This window comes from Falco punctatus, assembly GCF_963210335.1.
Source record: "Falco punctatus genome assembly, chromosome: 4".
Classification (NCBI taxonomy): domain Eukaryota; kingdom Metazoa; phylum Chordata; class Aves; order Falconiformes; family Falconidae; genus Falco; species Falco punctatus.
In genome coordinates, this window is record NC_137583.1 from 84,725,170 (window position 1) to 84,746,391 (window position 21,222).

Consider the following 21,222-nt stretch of genomic DNA (forward strand, 5'->3'; position numbering starts at 1 on the left):
GTGTCCACGAGTGCTTCCCAGATTAGAAAATGTTCAGAGCATGGGAAAGGCGTTTTTTTTGATATAAAAAGATGCATTTTCCATTTACAGGAAATAGTGTAATGACTATGAAGCGAACTCTTTTCAAACAGTGAATAAATGTAACTGTTAAAGAAAAAAGAAAAGAAGCAGCAAAACCATAATTAGATGCATAGCAAATGCAATACCATGCACTTCATTCCCCCACAAGCTTCCTTCCTCCTTCTATTCCGGTATCTCTAGTGTAACCTTTAGCATTATTAGCTTCAATTTTGCCTGCACTTACTATAAGGTGTGCATTCCTGCTGAAGCTATTTTTGCTTATAAACCCTATTTAATGCAGTAAGTGAGGATTTGGGTCAATGGATTGTGAGCGTTGTAGGGCAGGGTTTGCAAAGTGACAGCATATTCTGGGGGTACAAATGTGCCACTTGAATTTTCTGTTTTCTGTATAGTTTTTGTAAAACAGGATCCTAAGGCACAATAACACATCTCTTGATTATTCCACAAAAATTGGTATTAACCAAAAGAAGATTTTAGTTTTTCAGGGCTTACTGTTCTTCTGTGCTGCCATAGCCTTAATAAAGCCAGGGTTAAATAACTGCTTGGCTGGACAAAGGAGCTATGATTTTTCTTCCGCTTAATTTGTTTGAGTTCAAAAGGATGATTTGATTTCTGATCATGTGAAAAGCATTTCATAGCGTACTGGAAAGCTGTCTGGTTTTATATCTAACAGACTTGACAGCATGGTTGGCAACAGACAGATAATGGAAGGCTAATGAATAATGAAAAGCTGAGTGATTGAAATAGCAGAGCTGCAGGGAGAGAATAGGGAAAGCTGGGAAGGAAAATGGAAAAAACAAACAGCACAGAAGTAAAGACTAAACAGTATTTTGAACAGTATCAGAACTTGTCTTCACATCAAAATTTAACCTAGTCATAACTTAAGCAGTCTTCACCTGCTAACTCACGAGAGCTCTTAACTTACGCATCATGGTGTGTTTCGTACAAGTCACTCCACTTGTCTTGAGGAAGGAGGATAGGTTGAAATTTATTTTTCAGCTGCTGGGGTGATAACTACTCTGCAGTAACTTTCTTGATTGCCATTAAATGTCCAGTGCATTCCCAGATTCCTACCAGAGCAGAGCAGGTGTGCATAGTGTCTCCAGTCTACTACAAAAAATGGAGCAGAGCAGTAGCATGGGATGCTATGAGCCGTACTGAGAAACACAGCAATGCTTAGTGTGTATTTACAATTGGGTGAAGATGTCTCTATTTTGGTAACAGGGATAACTCCATTTTCGTGACTCTCAGTCTTCAGATCTCCGGCAGGGAGGAAGAGCTCTTACTCATCGCTAATCAGTCTCTCCAGATGGTATATGGTCTCTGGGGCAACTGTGCTTTAAGAAAGATTCCTTTGCAAATGTAACAAGGATTACTGGGGAGAAGACTTAACTCCAGGTGTCAGAAGTAGGAAGACTGTCTCCTGATGTTAAGAGATAATGGCTCTCTAGCAGTTTGGTAGTTGTGAGGTTCGTGCCTGAGTGCATGCATTAACGTGGAGGAACCCAGCTACTACTATTTCCTCACACACTGCCAGTTGTGGCTGAGCTTGGTGGTGCAAGGCTTGTTCTTACACTTGTTTTCATGGTAAGAATTATGGACTGGTTAGCGCTGTTTTTTCTGCTACACCTTTTCATGCCCTTTTTGCGATGCCAAATGGAAAAAGATGTGCTACTTTCTCATTATGATATACTGCTTTTCCTGAGCTTTGAGATCACTGAAAAATAAATAATACTGTAAATACTATCCTTTCTTCTTTTTCTTCACAGAATCTGTACCAAAACAGGTTCCTGGGCCTGGCAGCCATGGCATCTCCATCTAGGAACTCACAAAATCGGCGCCGGTGCAAAGAGCCTCTCAGATACAGCTATAACCCTGACCAGTTCCATAACATGGATATTAGGAACAATTCCCATGAGACGGTCACCATTCCTAGGTCTACCAGTGACACGGACCTTGTCACTTCAGACAGCCGGTCTACCCTGATGGTCAGCAGCTCCTACTACTCCATCGGGCATTCGCAGGACCTAGTGATATACTGGGATATAAAGGAGGAAGTGGATGCGGGGGACTGGATCGGCATGTATCTCATAGGTGAGTCCCTTTTACCGCTTCCCCTTTGGGTTTCTTGCTCCTTTTTTTAAGCTGTAAGCATTAGAGTAGAATAGGATAACGGTAATAGTGAGCTGGTACGGTTCCATTGTGTGCAGTCTTTAAGTGGGTTTAGATATTACAAGATTTTTCCTGCTCCTGAATTGCTGGTTGCAGTCCTGACACTTGATTTTTCTTCAGCAGAAAAGGAGAAGGCTTTCTGTTGACAGCTTCTTGCGATTTCAAGATATTTACGTTTTAAAGCTATTTGGATTTTTGGGAAAATATCTCTGTATAAAGACAGCATAATATTTTCAGGGTTTCCTTTTATGAGTCTTTGAATAATCTGTGACAGATGAGAGGTTTTACAAGTCAAGAATATCAATCATTTAAAAACCACATGAAACAGAATGCCTTTTTCTGTATGGCCAAAGGATATTTTGATATGAACAATAATTATAGACTGAGGCAGTCTGGAGTTGTCCCAGAAAGTTTGGTTTGTTTGGTTTGTTTTGTGGTTTGGTTTTGGTTTTTTTGGGGGGGCGGGGTGGTGGTTGTTTTTGGGGGTTTTTTGAGTGTGTTGGAAGTTGTATTCAGGCATGTACATGAGCATATTTTTGGCATCTCCATCTAGTAAATCCAGCCCCACACAGAGTAATAAGAAAAGGTTTCAACCCACTTATACCTGATTGTTTCATTTCAGTATAAAATTAACATTTTTTGAGCCTGGTTTCGTTCTTTTCAAAATAGTTCTGCTGCCTGGACTGAAGTCTGTGTTAACTCTTTGCCCTCTGGTAAGTTTTGAACATGGTGAATCAATGTCAGACACAGTCCTCTATGGATTAGAGGTCTTAAAAATGTAAAGTTCTGAAAACCAGAGACTTGGTAAAGGAGAGAGACTCAAATTCACGCCCCTACAAAGAGAAATACTGGTAAAATGCGGCTCTTACCTGTTAGTGTACCTAGCATTAAGCAGGCATTTTAGCTCCAGTAGCACTGTTTCATCTTGCCCAGATAGCAAACCAAAATCAAGTAAAGCATATGATGTTGTTGGGCCTTTGGGACAATCACAGGGGGCACTGTAGGGAGCTATGGTGTTACTTACGTGCTTCAGTGAATAAAACTGGAAGGCTTGGCATCACGTGCTCAGGATATTGGGAGCGCAGATCTTGGCAGCATAAGGGATGGGAGAAGGTACTGGATGAGAGGTCTGAGCATGTAGAGGAACCCTGGGAGCATGGCATTAGGCACTGGAAAATGAATTCAGGGTATTGGAGAGACTGGGGGAAGGGGAACATGAGGGTGGCTATTTAGGACGTTGGGAGAAAGGAGTGGGGGTTACAGTAAACTGGGCTGTGTTACTTGTTCCTGTGAGTAACCTCATAAAATATCCTGCTTTGAAAATAAAAAGGCTTCTGAAATTTAAAATCTTTTTAGGAAGAAAACAGAGACTAGATTTAAAACAGATACTCCGAAAGCAGTCTGCTTTGTTGGTCTTTAACAGAATTACATGTGTTTACATTTAAGTTCACAGTTGAGTATTTTACTGGGACAGATGAAAAGACACAGCAGCCTCCAGTGCTAGGCACTAAGAAATACTCTAAGCCTATTCTGCAGCAGTGTAGGTGACTCATGAAGGACTGTATTGCTTCAATAAAAAGAGGCAAAGCATACCTTCTGGGTGTTTGGAGTCAATAGAAAGTGCATAGAGCTGTTTCACATTGAATGAACTTGCTCAGTCAGGTTTCATGGCTCAGGCGTGGTATCAAGGGCTGCAAAAACACAGTCTTAATTTTTTTTTTTTTTATAGGTGAATTGAGTACATAGAAGTTTAACTGGACAAAATAGATCTGCTACTCCTGCTTAATTTACTGTATCAACCAGGATGTTGCTCCAGACACTCCAGTAAATTAGAAGTGCAAATCATGAAGTGTATCCTTGCCCCTGCCGGTTGAATGCCTGGTGTTAATGGCAATAGTCAGTGGCTTGTTCCAAGGAATACTGCTGCCAAATGGATAATGAATAGTGTGCCCAGTCCCCAAGAAAACAACAGTTGATCCTTGGTGTCTTTGAAGGTGTTTTGTCTGCAGCCTCTCAGGTTCCCAGTGTAAATAAGTGAGGAAATAGCAGGCAGAAGCACCCCTCATTCCTTTTTTCGCTTTCCTTCCCCTCTTCCCACTCCTTCCCTCCCAAAACCCAATGTAAGGTGAGCTTTGGTGTTTAGGTTCCCTTAAAGAAAGAACATGGGAGACTGTAAAGATTACTTGAGTTTAGGTTTGGTGTGGAAAACACTTGGAATGTAGGAAGGTAACTGGCACTATGGCTATATTCACATTAAAAAAGTAGGGGGAACCGGTCGGAATGGGTGTGTAGAAGCAGCTATCTGCGGAATGCATGTCAGTGGCTTGCTTTAGAACAGTCTCAGTCTGGCAGGCCAAATGCCCTTGAGTTGCCATAGTGCATCTTTCACTTGAGCTTCACCAGGACAGAACTGAGTTTGTGTGCCTGAAGATCACCACACAAGTCTGGTGGGGACAATTGGAAGGGTCCTTACAAAAGCATGCTTCTGACCTGAAGCGAAACACTGGTGCACCCGCTATTCACCAGTCCGCAGGGGTGGGAGATCCAGACATCTATAATGGCTTAGATTTGTGCGTGCATTTCCATAGATTTTATGAGCCCGCACTCCTGTTTAGAGAGGGTATGTTCTTGACCTTGTGGGTATGACCTTCATAATGTAAACTGTTATGGGACTATGTTTTGAAATAGCAGCCAGACTGGAACAAGAGAACCAAAGAAGCTATGAGCTTTTCCCAGTCTGCTCAATAGAGGATTAGTGTTGAAGCCTGTTAGTAACACTTGCATGGCAAAACTGTTAACTATCGCATTGCTGCCGGTCACTCTAGTGTTCGTCTGAAACTTGTGGATACAGCCCAATACTTTTCATGATTGTTCGGGTTGGTGAAATTCAAGATTTGAACATAGCATTATGTAATATTGTGATGAGTCTTGAGAAGGATGAGAAATTATTTGCATCCTTGAGGTATTAGGCAGTGTGTTGTGGATTTTCTTTAAAACTCAGTGTGGAAACATTAGAGTTGGTATTTGTTATTTGTTGTGTGGGAGATCCTGGGTATCCTGGGACTTTTGTTAAAAAGAAGAACAGAAGGCAGCTCTCACCTTAGAAAAGTTTAATCATTGCCATTGTAGAGTTCTAGGAAATATCTCCAAATAATTTTATACGAGTCTTGGTTTTGAAGTGCATTAAATTTAGTCTGTTCTCACCACCACTACCATCACTAAAATTTTGATGATACCCAATAAACTGCAGGCTTCCGAACAAAGATGTTCCAAGTCTGGGAAAATACAGATGATATAAAAGGCTTCCAAAAGAAAAAGAGCAAAAAGCATGTATCTCATATGTTTTAATACCATGGAGCATTTTGGGGCACTATTCAAATTTTAGGTAGACTAAAAGAAGACTTAAGGGAGTCTTCCATGCATGGAAATTCTGGCTGTTTGCTCCTCATGCGAGGCACCCACAGCTCCTTTTATTTTATCCCTGGTTTTCTCCTCTTCAATTCATGTGCACATTCCTGAGGATGGCCAACTGGGAAAGAGTCCTTGCAGAAGCAGGTAAAAGCTGAATTTAGAATTTGTTACAGTTAACTTTTCCTCATGGTCTCAGGAAATGGACTAAGCAGCCAGTCAGTCTCTTGTAAAACTGTAAAAAAAAGGTTGTCATGTGTCTCATGGCAAAAAAAAATAGTATTGACTATATCCACCCTGTAGCTGCATGAAAGCATCCGTACACACCTACGTGACCCTGTTGAAGGGCCATAGAAAAACTTCTTCGTTGAAGGGAGAATATAGTTATATAACAGTTAATATCTGTTAAAATATAGACTTTATTACTTCAGTGTGTTTTAAGATTAGTTGTGGTAAGCACAGACAAAAAATGTGGGAATTGGGAGAACAAGACTTTCTGGGTGTTTAAGATGTATTGTGCCTTCCGGGGTAGGAATTAGATTTCACTCCTGCTAAGCTTGATCTCTAGAGGTGTCCTAACTTTTTGGTATATACTATGCATCAGCTCTGAGCTATTCAGAGGAACCTATAAATTCTATAACAACTTACCTGAGATATGCATTTCCCTTCCCTCAAGAGAATGTTAGTATTATGTACATCATCAGTCTTTCAGAAGCATGTCCACAATCAAAAATATACGTAAACACTCAAAAAGAGTTCTCTGAGAAATTAAAACATAACACATCTCCAGTTTAAATATCACAGCTATTTAGATGTCAGAGTTTTCTCTGCAGAAAACCTGTGTGTGAAAGAAATGTACATGGGAAAAAAAAGTGAAACCAAAACAAAGTTATGGATAATGAAGATAGCGTGTTTGTGCTACTTTTGTTTGTTTGTTTTGGGGTTTTTTTTTGTTTTTGAGAACTCATTTAGTGGCTGCTGTGAGACAGATTGAATACTTGCAGTACAAAGTGTTCTCTTTCTGTTATCTCATTTTGTATTGCTATTTGCTACAGTATGAAGCCTCTTAGAAAAATTAATATGGGCTGCTGGTGGCTGCCTGTAGATAAAGAGCTATCATTACTGTAGTAGCATTTTAGCTGCTACTAGATTTCATTTCTGTCATCATCTCCATATCTGACGTAGAGTAGCTAATGAGAAATGTTTGAACCAGGCTTTTGAAAGAATTCTTTGCTCCAGTGTCTGTGTCTGTGCACTCTGATGTCGGGAATTTATCAGGGCTAACGTTAATACTCTTCTTACCCATATGCAGTAGACTTCCCCCCACCCCAGCATTTCCTTATGGGAAAGCAAAACATTATTAAAGGCTATTTATTAAAGCTTTCTTCATACACCAATCTTAAGCTCTCAGCAGCCTAGGTACACGTCAGATTTCATGTACTGTGTTTTGACAGTACAATTCTTGATGGCAAAGTAGTTCTTCTCAAATTTATGTAAGAAGGAATGTCTTGATGTTATTAGTGACTGAAGTTTAGCTTTAAAGTAGTATGTTTTCCTCCTCTGTTTCAGCCTTTGATGTTACTTCTCTCCCAAAAAGGTATTTCACCGTGATCTGACAGATCTAATTTTTAAAGCTATTGGTTAATAGGCATTTAAACATTTGTTTAAACTTTACAGGTTGATTTTAGGCTTAGAGGGCCTTGTGTTGCTGTATTGTCCATTGAAGCAAGTGGGAAGATCTGCTTGGATCAGAACTTGTTTGTACAGCTAATTTACCAAACATCCAATGTGTACAAGCAGAAACTCACATGTTGCCAGCAGAGATGGAAACGTTAGAAGCAGTAACATGCATAAGGCTAGGAGTTGCAGGTCCCCACATTAGATTTAATCCCTGAGTTAGGCTTGCTCTGTGTGTTTGGATGATTGCTTCACCTCTTGGCTTCAGATTTAGGCATCTGTAAAACAAAACTCCTCACAGTGTGCCTGCTTGGAGTGAATTTTGTTGATGTTTGGATTTGTGGGATCCTGGGGTTACCCATCTTCCCAGTCATTGTATGGCCTTTGGAAAAGAACCTCACTGTGATCTTTAAGGCTTCTCCTCAGTAGGTCATCTTGGAGTTGGGTCCCTCACTAGGCTGGGCATGGTGACCATGGCTGGTTGTGATCACCTCAGCAGGTTAAGTTTTGTTGGACACCTGCAATTCTGCTTTCTCTGTAAAACACTAGCAGAGTTTCCCGTTGGCCAGACAATTTTCTCAAAGCACAGCATTATTTATTTCAGGAACAAAAAGTGTCAGAGGAGCAAACCTGTCATTAAAAAAAACCAATAGAAAGCCTGCACCAATGCTGAACAGAGAGGGTATTAGGTGTCGTAGGCCTTGGCAGATATATTAGTGCAGCGATATCAGTACTTTGTTCCAACCTGGCTTCCCTTCACCTGGCTGCGCTTGGATCCAGTGACAGGGACTTCACTTTATCAGGCTGAGTCACTTTTTGCCATTCCCAGTTCTGTACCTGGTGGACCACTTCAGCCAGATGAAACTAAGATACGCCATTTCCAGACCCACCAAGTGTGACACGAACACCATGAGCTTTTGCCTGTGTTTCACGCCTTTACAAGTAGATACAGTCAACGCTTAAACGCAGCAATCTCTGGATAATCCCAACGCATATGGCTTCTGACCTATTTCTCTCTTTCAGTGCTTCCAAGGTTCACCTCTGTCATTTGTGTGGTGGCAATTTTGTTAGTAGCAATGCACCAAAAAGCTTCTGTAGAGGGGTTAGTGTAGTGGTGGTGTGCTTTACGGTCTTATAGAGAAATCATGGTAAAGAAGCCTGTTGGTTGCCCGCTCTTTTCCTTAAATATCTTTAATATGTGGTGGAGGTGTTTACTGTGTGCTAAAAGATTCCAATTTTCGTTTAGTATTTCTCCATAAAATAACAGCAATGGTATTATGAACCTCTTTCTAGGTGAATGGGTGAAAAAGAGTTTTCCACTTCAGCTGTCATGCTGAATATCAGGAAAGGGAAATGATGCAGACAAGGAGTACAGCAGCCTCATGCCTTCTCAGTGATTTCCAGGGTCCTTATGCCTGTGCATAAAACTGCCTCTGTGCTGTGCAAGGAGTGCCCATATTGCTATATATAGCCCAGACTGATAACGAAGCCAGTGATGATCACCCACTAAAGCGTGCCTGAAGAAATCAGTCAGGGGGGGATACTGGAGCACCAGAAGCCAAGTTTTGGCCTCAGTCCTGCAAAATAAACACAATCCATGTAGCACATTCAGACCATTGGGTAGAATCAATCACAGCACAAGCAGTGGACAGCAGAAACATAAAATTCTTGACAGTATAAGGCTTAAAGCAGAAAGTTTTGTTCTGTAGAGGTTGTCAAGCTAGCCATGTGGATTTTGAAAGTTCAGCATATGTTTTTCTTCTCTTAATTTTCTCAACCAAACTAAATCATTCCCACTCCTTAGTGTTTGTAACACTTAAAGCACGCTGTTCATAAAATTTGAATATTCCTATGCTGCCCTTCACAACTACTGTAATGACTGTGTATGCCTTTACTTTTGTAATCTTTCTCATCCGTTGATCTCTCCAGCCTGAAAGACATTTCTTCTTCAGTGAAGATCTACTTTATAATAGGCTTATAATTGAATACCATTTTTCAGATAAAATCACCCCCAGATTCTCAAGAGATTCTTTGCACTGTGGTGCTTCAGTGCACACATCTGAGTTGTTTGGGTTGGTGGGGTTTTTTTGCTGCTGTATCACATCACAAACCCCTGTCTAATTTGCTGTCTGTTACATCTTTCAACATTTCTGTAAGCCCATTTTTCAAATACTGCGTATTATTTCCCCCCTATTTAATGAACATTGTTAACCTGGACAAATGTCATCCTTGTTCACATTTCAGATTTGTCTGTGTCCCTTTATATCATGTCTTGATACTGCCTTGGGTCTGCAGCATCTCTTATCTTAACATCTTCTAGCAAATTCTTGCGTGCACTGTTTTCTCCTAATCCTCATTTTCAAAATTGCATTGTAATTAATGGGGAGGCTTCCACTGGCTACAAGAACTTTGGAACTGTTGTTATATTAAAACCAAGCAAACAAAAGTCTTCCATGTTGTACCTCACCACATATTGCCTATATTCAGTTTTTCAGTGTGTGTTGAGGCAGTCGTGATCATCTTCATTTGGATTCCTCCCTCTCATCTTCAGTTCTGTGTGCAAGCTGGATGTCATTAATTGCGGAGAAGTTTGTGCACTGCATAGCTGAAGTATAGCTGTTGCTGTACTAAACCCCAGATGTGGTCCATCTGCTGCAGGGGTGAAAATAAATCTGGAAGTGGGACAGGCATAGCCAAAGTAACAATGAGACCTATGTGAATACTATCACGCTTTTAAGTGTGTAAGTACCAAGTGACACCAGTATTGCTAGATAGATGCCCATCCCTCCACAACCTAAATTCTACTGTGGGTTTTTTAGCCCCTATAAGCTGTTACTGCCAAGCCCTAGCTCAGCTCTTTCTTTCCTCATTCTTTCTGTCTTTCAGCAGATTTGTGGTTACTGGGAAGAAATAGATGAGTGATGGGTTGTGCTGGAGCACAGATCCCAAACACCTCAAGGATACCATGGAAGAATAGCGCCCATTGCCATCAGCTCTGCTTTTAGCCAGAGGCTCCACTGTTGCAGGGAAGGAGAGGGAAGTCCCTCAAGTGACAGCTCAGCCTCTCATTGCGGTCAGCTCCGTGGACAGGACAGTGGGGAAGGACAGGATGCACAGTTCATCCAGAGCCTTCTGAAAACCTGTAGACAGATCAGCCCCAAGATCTAATACGGTCTCGGTAATTAGCAGCCTTGTTTGTTTTTTTTAATTGGTATCAGTGTTATGAAACATCGGAATGACATCTCCTAGCAGTAATTTAGAGGCTGCTGAAGTGGTGAAGGATAACATCATATATAGCGCTGAAAGTAAGCTAGATGTTCAAAGGTAAATGTGTTTTGCTGAAAGTTGTAACTTCTTGATTCTGGAAGACAGGTTTCCTTTGGGTTTTAGGTGTAATTCATTCTGCTTCAGACTAGATGGTTAAGGTTTTAAACCCACCATGCCTGCCTTTCCATGTGCCTGGAGGAGTTTTACCTAGGACAGCATCTTCTGCCCCCAGTGACCAAGAATTGTTGCAACTTTGCCAACTCTATCCCTATTTTAATATAGTTTATGCTCTTTTATCTCTGTGATTTCCTTTGGTCTTTCTCTTGCCATGTTGTCCTCTCACTGCTGTTCTTCACTCACTGTTCGCATTTCTCTCTCCCAATTTACTTTTCTTTAACTGATTAGAGGGTTAATTTTTGTGGAATTAAAATGGAACCGTTCATGTGCTTGAAACAAAGTACATGCGTAGCACTTAGATCAAGGACTGAGCTTTCAGCACCAATGAAGGAATAGGCCCTTGTTTTCCAGAACACTTCTTCTTAGGAAGCTATAGAAGGAAGGATGCTATCTGTAAATTGCACTATATTTGTTGTCTGCAGCAGAAATTGGCAAATGAATTAACAGTGAAGTTTCGATCCATTATGCAGCTGGATCTGTAGCTGCTGAAGTCAGTGGAAACGTTCCTATTGACTCCTATAATGATAGCCTTTATTTGTGACTTGTTTTTTTTTTTTTTACCGTGGTATCTTTGTAAATAAGAAATTGGTACCTGCACCTTCTGCATGTATTTCTCAGTAATAGCTCCGCTCCTGCAGAATGATTACCACTTGTATTGTACAACTTTTTGGAAGCATGGTTTCCAAAGGCTGGGTTTTGCAATGCTAAAGGGTTGTAAAAGGAAACATTGGCGTGGCCTGATAGAGCTCAGTATGAGCTGCACTTGTGAATTGTAGAGGCTGTTGTCATCATTTTGTGTTCTTCTTCAAGTGATAAATTGGGTGGTAAGGGAAGAAATATCAGAAATAGGAAGCTTATCCATGGTTTACTCTTGTATTATCTTGCAAAATTATTCCATTTTGTCAATATTTTATGCTTTACAATGTGCCTTTCCTGCAGCTTTCCATACAAACTGCAAAACAGATCAACCAGGGCTTGGCCTTTTTGTACAGAAAATAATTTCTTAAAAGCATTTGCTAACTATCTTCATATGTCAGCCATACTTATTGGACAAAAGCAATTTTAAATTTCAAGCTAAAGCGAATTTGTTCAGCTAAAGACTATAAGTCCTTCTGTAATTTCAGGAGTAGAGCATTTCTTATTCATAAGGGATCAAGACATGAAGTGCAGTTTTCTATTTTTATGCTATAATTCCAGTAAGTTTATAGAAAGCAAGTGTTGTAATATGTAGTGCTAAATCAAATTAGTGATGGATAAGAGAATAGAATAGTGTACCAAGTTCAGGCACCTATCTGACATTGTGTTCCTGTCTTATGTTAATTATTTGTTTCCTTGAAGGTAGCCCAGGTTATTCTGAATTTTTTAGTTGTTATTCTTGGAGAATGTGGAAGGACAGGCTGATCATATATATTGGCAAAATATTGTTTGAGAAAGGGGAGTAGGTTTTTCATTTTCACCTCTTCAGTAGAACCAAACTGACCAAAAGGGTTACTCAGCTGTTTGTAATTTGAACTCCATCGGTCCTTCTGAGGAAGATGTATTGACTATCTGTTTGCTTCTCTGCAGGAATTTCAGGCAAGCTTTCAACATACTGAGGTCCTGTCTGCTTAGTGTAGGCTGCTGACAGTCCTTGAAGTTTCCATTACGTTTTTTACAGATCTTTTTCAGGGGTGCCCTTTATCAGCATTTTCCCTAATTCCTCTGAAGAACAGCATGCTTTTCGTCAATTGGTTACTGTCTTTCATCTGAAAGGTAGCTTTCTTTGGTGGCCATGGTTCTTTATATCTCTCTACATATAGTGCTTGTGAAGTATATTGGGATCACTCAGCATGGAAGTGACAGCGCGGAATATTTTTAGCAGTTTAAAGGCTGTGCTTGGGAGCCTTGGTTCTGTAAGGACAAGCAGTCCATCAGAATTGCTGCTGGTTCCCAAAGCACTTGCTAATGTTTGCCTCTAGCATGCCTTGGTCCCTCTGCCTCCTGCTCGGGCCCTGGCAGCCTCGTGCCTGGTCATGCATCACTTCTTTGATTCCTCTAGGGACTGTGTGAGATGCGGGAGGTCTGGCTGCTGCTCCCGTCCCAGCGCAGCTTTGCAGGTCTGCAGCTGCCTTCCCTCTCACCAGTGAGAGGCAGCTGGCACCCCTGTGTGCCCCAGAGCAGGGCTGGCAGACAGCAACATCTGCTGGCTCCCTTAGATGCCTGCCCCATCTCCAGCACCAGCTGATGATGTTCAAAGAGCAGCACATCCTGAGTGTCCCTCATTTGACACTTTTTAGAGTTAGCCATTTACCATCCAGGGGAATGAAGCCACAGATCTGAGAGCAATTGCAGAGTTGGCTTTTTGGCCAAGTAGGGCCAAACCCAGGCTGCGCAGTGGATTGCCAGCTAAGCAAAGAGCTGGTTTAAAGGTTAATCCCATTTCAAAAATAGAGGGAGGGAGATGCATTACAATGCTTCATTGGAAAAATGTCAAAAGCTATTAGCTGCTGGCTGAAATATATGAAAGGGAGCAGCATTAACTCTGCTCTTCGTTTTGTGTGGAGGTGAAATGAAGCATTTCACCATTTACCTTCAGGAACTAAGATGCAACATGTTTTTAAGGTCAGTTCCTTTGTTATAGGGATTCTCAGTAGAAATACAAAATAAAATTGGTTTTTCTTTGCACATAATCTTTAACATACCATATTGTCTATTCACATGTATGGCAGGAATGTTGATGAATATATGTACACACATGTACATATATGTAGTGCACTAAACAGCAGTGTATTTCACATGCATAGTTTTCTTTGTCAGTGTGCTACGTGGATAATGTCCATGTTCAGGGAACAGAACCTGGAATAGTATCACCTGCCAACTACAACAGGTCAATCAGACATATTCGTACATTCCAAACTCCTGACCAGTTTCAACTAGTGCTATTTTTAACTTGCCAGGGGACGTTTATTTCTTATCTTTCACCTTCCAAAAATACATACCTTCAAAAACTGAAAAAGAAAGATTTCCCTTCTGGACTTGCATGTATTTTTCTAGAGCTAAAATTTGTCTGGCTTAAAAGTCCCAAGTAACATGAAGTTCTACTGGACTAAAAATGAGTTTTATTTCTTCAGAAAGAGTGAAGTATCTAGCTTTTCAAAAGAGACAGACAGGTTTTACATCTAGCTGTGAGAAGGTTTGATGTACTAGATTTCTAAATCATGACATTTGTAAATGTGTTTCATTTACAAAAATGTTTTTATACTTAAAGGTTCCACTGCTCCGGCTTGGGGTGACCTGCATATTGCAGAGCTCCATAAACTCATATTAAAATATCCTTTCTACTGCTTGAGCCTGTATTTTACCAGTGGCCACTGTCCATAAACTGTGTACACATGACTAGCTCCATGTGTGTGTATCCCTTTGCTGATGTGCTTTGTGACCTGACCTTTTGCTGTGGGTGCTGTCCTTCCCACACACCCCTGTCTCTCACCTCTCTGGCAGGAGGCAGCATGCAGATGCTGCTCAGTGGGAGCAGCTTGTTCCAGCTTTCCTGTGGTCTTACCTGTCAGCTGTAACCATAGACTGGCTTGCTTATCCTTTCCCTTCGAGGGTCTTCTACCTTTGACATGCAGATAGAGAGTGGTCCTTTATCTCAGCCTGGTTTTCCAGGCTTCCTGCACATTTCCAACAAAAAGGAGGAAAGGGCTTTCTGCAGTCGTCCCTGCTGGCTTAGCTCGCAATAGAGATGTGATGTGGTTTGGGTATGGGCATATGTTGACATCTCTGTCAAATTGGAGAGATTGCATGATGCAGAGTTCATGCTGCCTTTGTGCCAGCTGCAAGAAGCAGACAACAGCCGATGCAGTGGAAGTGCCAGCTGGCCCTCACGGATGCTACGTATGAACACAGCATTTTAAATCCGATTCTGGAGTCTCTTGTGCCACTAAATGCTGGCCTAAAAAGTCTGTGATTTCTTAAGCAAGACTGTCCAGTCTAGCTCAGCTAAGCCTTCTTAAGCAAGAATGGTATTTTATAAACAATATATCATGAGGAGTGGTAATTACCCATATATCTTCATAACATGGAAGGCATTGGAACACGTCCAGCAGCTTACAGAGACTAAATATGACAAATAAACATAACAAGTGATGAAGCCAGAGAGAGCATGCCTGAGCCGAGAGATGCTATCTGTGCCCTGTCAGGACGAGGGGCTGGGCAGGGTTCCCAGACTCCAGCTCAGTGCAATTTTTCAGTGTATGCTTACCTTTAAGCATAAAGTGTTTTCCCTGCCAAAGCAAAAGGGACAGTTCATAGGTTTAAATCTCCTTGTGTGGTATGTTAAGTGTTCCTGCTTCCACAGAATGGTGTGGGTAATCTGTATCTAAGATGGTCCTTTACTGAAGGTAGTCATTAGTAAGCCCAGAGCTCTGAGAGCAACCATATATACTTATCTGCCCTTTTTTATACTTCTGATTTGGCATTTAAAAGAAGACACAACCAGCTGTAAAGTACAGAGGAAGAGCAAAAATAGTACCAGAGGTTTTTACCATCGAAGGATTACCACAGAGGTGTATTACATGTGTTGAAAGATTCCCATTTCAATACAGAGCATGAAACACAGCTAGTGAAATAATTACTGACAACTAGCAAGTCAGCAAAGGGATAATGTATTGTAGATAACATTCCATTTATAATTATCTTTAAAAGGATTTCCATCATGAATCACTGAAGAACTTGTCACCAGAGTTCAGTGTTTGTAGCCCACTTACCTTCCTCCTTTGAGAGCACAACTAGGTACAACCAACGGGACAACACTGGCATCTCCTTGCTGCTTTAGTCTTTCAGGGAAATTGTAGTTTCCTTCGATTTAGAAGTCTACTTTGTTTGACATTCATATGTGTATATATATTAATAATATATTAGTCTTTGAGTTTCATGGGTTTTGTCCACTGGGCTGCCCCGTCACGCCCTGAATCCGTCCTCAGGCACCACGTCCCTTGTTGCTTCATGGCGTCTTTGTTTTCCCACTGACCTACATGAAAACCTAGCGAGTGCTTCACAGCATTTAAAATCAATGTATTTTCCTCTTGGATTGAGTGGCTCACGTTTTTCCTCATCTTTTTAGGGTTGACTGATAACAAATGTAATTGCCATCAGAACCAAGCCTCAGCACCCACCCAGGATTGTTTCTGTAGCCAAGTTGAGTTGGTTGCATTTGTACATCCTCTGTGAAAATGAAAACTGTCCTTATTGCTGAGAGGAAAAATCCAGGTTGCTGGCTGGTCTCTGCAGGTCGAGATCGGAGCCTTTTGCTTCAGCAGGGCACAGATGCAAAACCTGAAGCTGGAGCAATGAGGCCACAGCCGGGCCCGTCCTGGGTCGCTGCTGCAGCTACTTGAGTTTGTGGCCATTTTGGGCTCCTGCAGACAACGGCCTGTTAGCCCACTCCCCTCAGATGGGCTGTAAACCTCTCTGTATGTCTATTTTATTTTTGCTGTGCCGTTTGTATCTAGAGACGATTAAACCGGTAAGTGCTAGCCCAGTATGGTGGCAATATGTGCATTTTTTATCTGCTTGAAAGCCCAGGGTAAGCTAGCAAGCTGGCGCGCGTGGCCCTGGGGTTGCAGCACAGCCTTGCTGGCTTGTTTTTAAGCTGTTGGATAAAAGGAGGTCGAGAACCAGGCCCTTGCCTGGAGGCTGGAATGGTTTTGCTCATTGCTACACCTCGCAGGGCTTGCAGAAGCAGTTTGAAATGAAACTTGGAAGCAGGCTAAAAACGTATCCATGTGGACAGTCAGGAGGCTGCTCCTTAGCTTGCTGCCCACCCACCTTTTATTTACACGCAGCCATGCGTGCAAGGCGGCTGCTTCCTCAGCCTTGGTTTTCAGCAAAATTTGGAGGCTGTTCATTTTTATGGATTACTCCTTTGAAGGCCAGGTTGGTTGTCTAATAGCTGCTAGGTGTCTCAAAGCACTGTGAGGGTGACAGTGTTCTGTTGTCAGTTCATTTGGTTTTGGAGGCCAGGAGCCCACTCCCTGGTGAGTGGGATTCTTCAAAAATAAATAACCTTTGCTATATGCTACAAGAAATAACCACGTGTATCATAATACAAGTGAGCATAGTACAGATGCCTACTTGTAACTCTTCTTTGTGGTTTCTTTTTAAAGGGAAGTGTTGGCGCAAAGGGAGGATTATTTTTTGCTACCTTCTCTCTTACAGCTAGACAATTATGTTTAATTGCGCAAGGGTTCATCCATGCTAAGCTAGATGTTTTCAATTTTTGTTTTCATAATTTTGTAGGGATGTATTTTTTAACATTACATTTCAGGAAAAGCTGTGATTTTTAAGAAGAGCTGCACTTTTTAAAAATATAAATGAAAAAGCTAATTTCTGAACATGTGGTGCCAAGCTGTCTAGCAGCTCCAGTATGTTCTGTGAAGCCAATGGTGTATTTTTAGCCTGACTCTCTGCTGTGCATGTGTCATAACAGGTGCTTGATTGAGACCCTTTTCTTTGTTTATAGATGAGGTCTTGTCTGAAAACTTTTTGGACTACAAGAACCGTGGCGTCAATGGCTCTCACCGTGGTCAGATTATCTGGAAGATTGATGCCAGCTCTTACTTTGTGGAGCGTAAGTATTTCTCCAATCCTGCTATGGTATAATTCAGTCACTGCAGAAAGATCTTTGAACTGCTCAAGTCGTTCTTATAACGTTTTTAGGCCCAACGCGTCCTTTAGGGAAGTCCAAAAATGTTACCAAAATCTTTGAAACATTTTATGGTAGTAGAAAGCCACAGTTTCTGCAAGCAGATAGGTTTTGCGGACACTGGCTTATTTGCATACTATTTTTTATACAGTTATGAAGAAGTGTTTTAATCCATTGGCTGTTATTTGGACTATATCATTAGCAAAGAGCTGCATTAACTGTTATATAGTATTAAGGAAAAGAGGAACTCGGGGGCATAATCTCACTCCAGGAAGATTCACACTGACCTTTAATTGGAAAACTTGATGGTGCACCCAGCTTCCACCAGATTCAGGTGGATTCAGAGGTTGAAAGGATTGAGTTCTGATCATCATCTAGACTGATAAAAGTATAAGAATATGTAGTTGCAGCAAGTTGCACTGATTTCAAATTAATTTTTCCTTGTTGTATTCATACATTACCCAGGGCATCTGATGCAATGGCAGTGTAACTTTTCCACCCCTTTAGTAATCAAAACACAGAAACTTGGAGTTTGCTTCTGCAAAGTACTGTGTACCTCATATAGCAAGCTGATGTTTCCCAGCTTGGCTGTCCCACATCCCTGACCAAGGTGAACCTGACCATTCGAGTCATTCTTCTTTTTGAAGAGTTACCATGTGCTAGTGTGAATGGAACTCATGATCATCTTTGGAGAACAGAAATAGGGTACTCAAAAGACAGGACTGAGATCTATAGCAAGACATCTGTGGTGAAAAGCTACCAGGTATCTTTAAGGAGGAGTTATGCGTGACGAAGCCTAGCATAGAACAATTTGAATTTTTCAATTGTACTGAATGTTTCCGTTGATCTACCTTAGCCTGCTTTTCAGAAGTTCCGTTTCAGGAGTTTTGTAAAAGCATGTATGAATTGCATGACAGTCAGGTATATCTGTTTAAGACTGACTGAATTTGAAAGCAATCCAGGGAATCTATGTTATAACCTAAATTCTAAGGGTATGAGTTATACTTGGTTAATCTGTGACTTTGAGCTTAAGTATCAGCAAGGATGTTACATGCAGACATTTTGCAGGCACTCAGTCTTAGAAACAGGTTATTTCTTTGCAGTATGAAGCATTGCTGATGGTCTGTAATTCCTAGTGTTAAGTTAAATTGAGAATGTTGTTCTAAAGATTTAAGGGAGTTTCTGAATGTCTACAGGACATACAGGATGCTTATATTGTGTCTTTTGAAAAATACATTTATGGGAAATTATTAAATATATAAGACCACTGGTTTCAGTTATCTTGGTTTGGGCTCAGAAATACACTATAGGATCTAACCTTTAAAGCAGACTAATTTGCAGTTGCTGCTTTGAGCTGTGGTTGCTAATCCGTAAGACCGATCATACTTTCTTGTAGCTGTGTAAGAAGTGTGGGGAGGAGATATAAAATCTCAGAACTGGGTTTTGAAGAGGCCTTAGTACCTCAGTTTACTGAGGAAGGGTGGAAGTGGAACTGGGCTGCCAGTAGCTTTCCTGCCTAATCCATGACGGAAAAGGAAGAGGCAATGTGAGAAATGCTTAGGAGAAAGCCTCTTTAGGTGGGCCACATTTCATTAAGAGTTCAACTGCACAATTAATTATGTCAGCTTAATCAGTTGCCCCCATTAGCTGCGACATAGTAGGTGAGTTAATTGATTGTGTGTACATTCTTCATTTGCCCTGCTGTAAGAAAATGTAACTTGGTATACCAACCTTCACTGATGGTTAAAACTAAGTCATACTACACTGTAGTTGGGCAGCCCACGCTTGATAAGCTGCTGCCTCTTGGTAATATGTTATGCTGCCATCATTAGGTTGTGAATCTCAGCCCTGAGATTATATAACGGTGCACTCATCAAGGACAAATCATTGTCCTGTTCAGAATTCAAATAGGAGAAAATAAAGTAGGCAGTAGTAAATAAAAGCACATGCAGACACTCTCAGAGCCACTTGATTATTGAAGTGGGAAGTTAAAGCAGTGAAAAATGTTAATGTGAATTTTATATATCTAAAGGCATATTTGAGAGTTCCTGTTCATTGTTGAGATTTATATATGAAAGTACACAGCTTTACAGTTGATGAAATGTTATTTTAAAAACTGCAGTGTCTGAAAACTTCACGTATTTTCTATCCAAAGCAGATGATATAGTCCACCTTACTTCAGACTTTTGTTTTTGGGACAGAGATTATATCTTTCTTTTATGTCACACAGCACACAGTATAGTGACATTTTCAGGAACTGGAAAGATACTGGTCATCAAAATCACACTCAGGTACCTAAGAGATCTATTTTCCTTTTTTGCCATTCACTGCAGAACTGAGAGAACCTGCAGGACAGGGCAAGGGTATTTTCAGCGGTAATGTGATATAAGAGTTGCCACATTGGTCCAAAGTTAACCTGACTTGGTGTCCTGTCTCCAAAAATGGCCCATAGTGTAGATCTGAGGTGGGTATAAAGGTAAGCGAGTGTGAGTCTTCTAGCTGCAGTATTCTTAGCTTCAGTTGATCTGTAGCTTGGGCACTTCGTGAGATAAGTAGTCTTTTTATTTAGTGGTTGTCAGGGTGTGTAGTAGGTAGCTAAGACATGGATATTTATTTTCAGGTAATCCATATTGTTTTTCTGTACTTCATATTTTACTTCCCTTAACTTGCTATTGATTGGAGTCTTGCTGATTATAGCATTAATTCTTGATATAATGGAGTAGCTCACTTGCAAAGGCAGCCTTTAATTTCTGCTTTTGGTTTTCTTGTAACTAGCTGTAGCCTGGTGACTGTTCACCACGTGAGTCAATATTGGCAGTTTATCAACCACATAGTACTTAGAAAATGTTATGGTATATACTGCAGCGTTTGGCCCATCAGAGCTGGCAGGAGCTGTGGTAAAGGGGAAATCACAGTATGGCCAAATAAAGAATCAGCCTTACCTAGAGAATTTAAAGTTCCCAAGGCACCCAACGCATACTCATTTAGTTCCTGTTCTTGAAATATATAAAGGTTTAATGTTTTTGGTGGTGCTATTCTTTGACGTAAAGTAGGCTTATTACTGGGGGACCATGGGGATTATCCTGTCCAACCTCAGAAGTCAAAGTTTTTCCCTTTTACCAACAGTTAGACTTTAGGACTCCCCATGGGATGCTTTTGTATCACATTTAAGGAAATTACCCTTATGCTGTGACCAGCCAGGCACTTAACATAAAGAGCTTAAAAAGACTTTTTTTTAACCTTTTTTTTATTATTATTATTAAAGAGCTATATGAGGAAAGTTGAAAAATCAAAGGTATTAAAGACTGGCTGGTTTGCAACAGTGGAATTCCCACTAATATGAAAAAAGAAGCATGAGGAATTGAGGTCAAGTAAATAGAGAGTATTACTCATTTTCAGTATTTTTAATCTGGAGGCATATATAATGTGTTCGGGAGTATTTTGTTCAAAAGCCTTAATGTTCCCCAAATAGTTATCCTTTTTGCCTACTTTTTTAAAATTAGCAAGAAATTAAATACAACACTCTAACTATGTAACCTGTAGTCATTATACATAAAACCACTATTTAGGTATGTAACAGAATACTGAGATCTAATCACTGTAGGTAGTAATTTTTGCACGCAGTGATCTGGGACCTGGAACAGGAGTCAGTAAAGACAAAAGTAGATGGAAGTTATTTTCTTCGTGGGGGCATATTATCACAACAGAAATCTACTGGACGCAGTTGTAATAATAATTACTAGCAGAAACCATCA

At 40.8% G+C, this 21,222-nt stretch overlaps 1 protein-coding gene across 1 annotated transcript in view; it reads left to right on the plus strand.

Moving 5' to 3' along the window:
* HECW1 (HECT, C2 and WW domain containing E3 ubiquitin protein ligase 1) overlaps positions 1-21,222 on the plus strand; it is a 281,613-nt gene that overhangs the window by 95,057 nt on the left and 165,334 nt on the right. The window contains exons 3-4 of the mRNA XM_080386066.1: positions 1,851-2,175; positions 17,285-17,392. Coding sequence (XP_080242192.1) covers positions 1,851-2,175; positions 17,285-17,392 — 433 coding nt within the window. The remainder of the gene's footprint in view (positions 1-1,850; positions 2,176-17,284; positions 17,393-21,222) is intronic.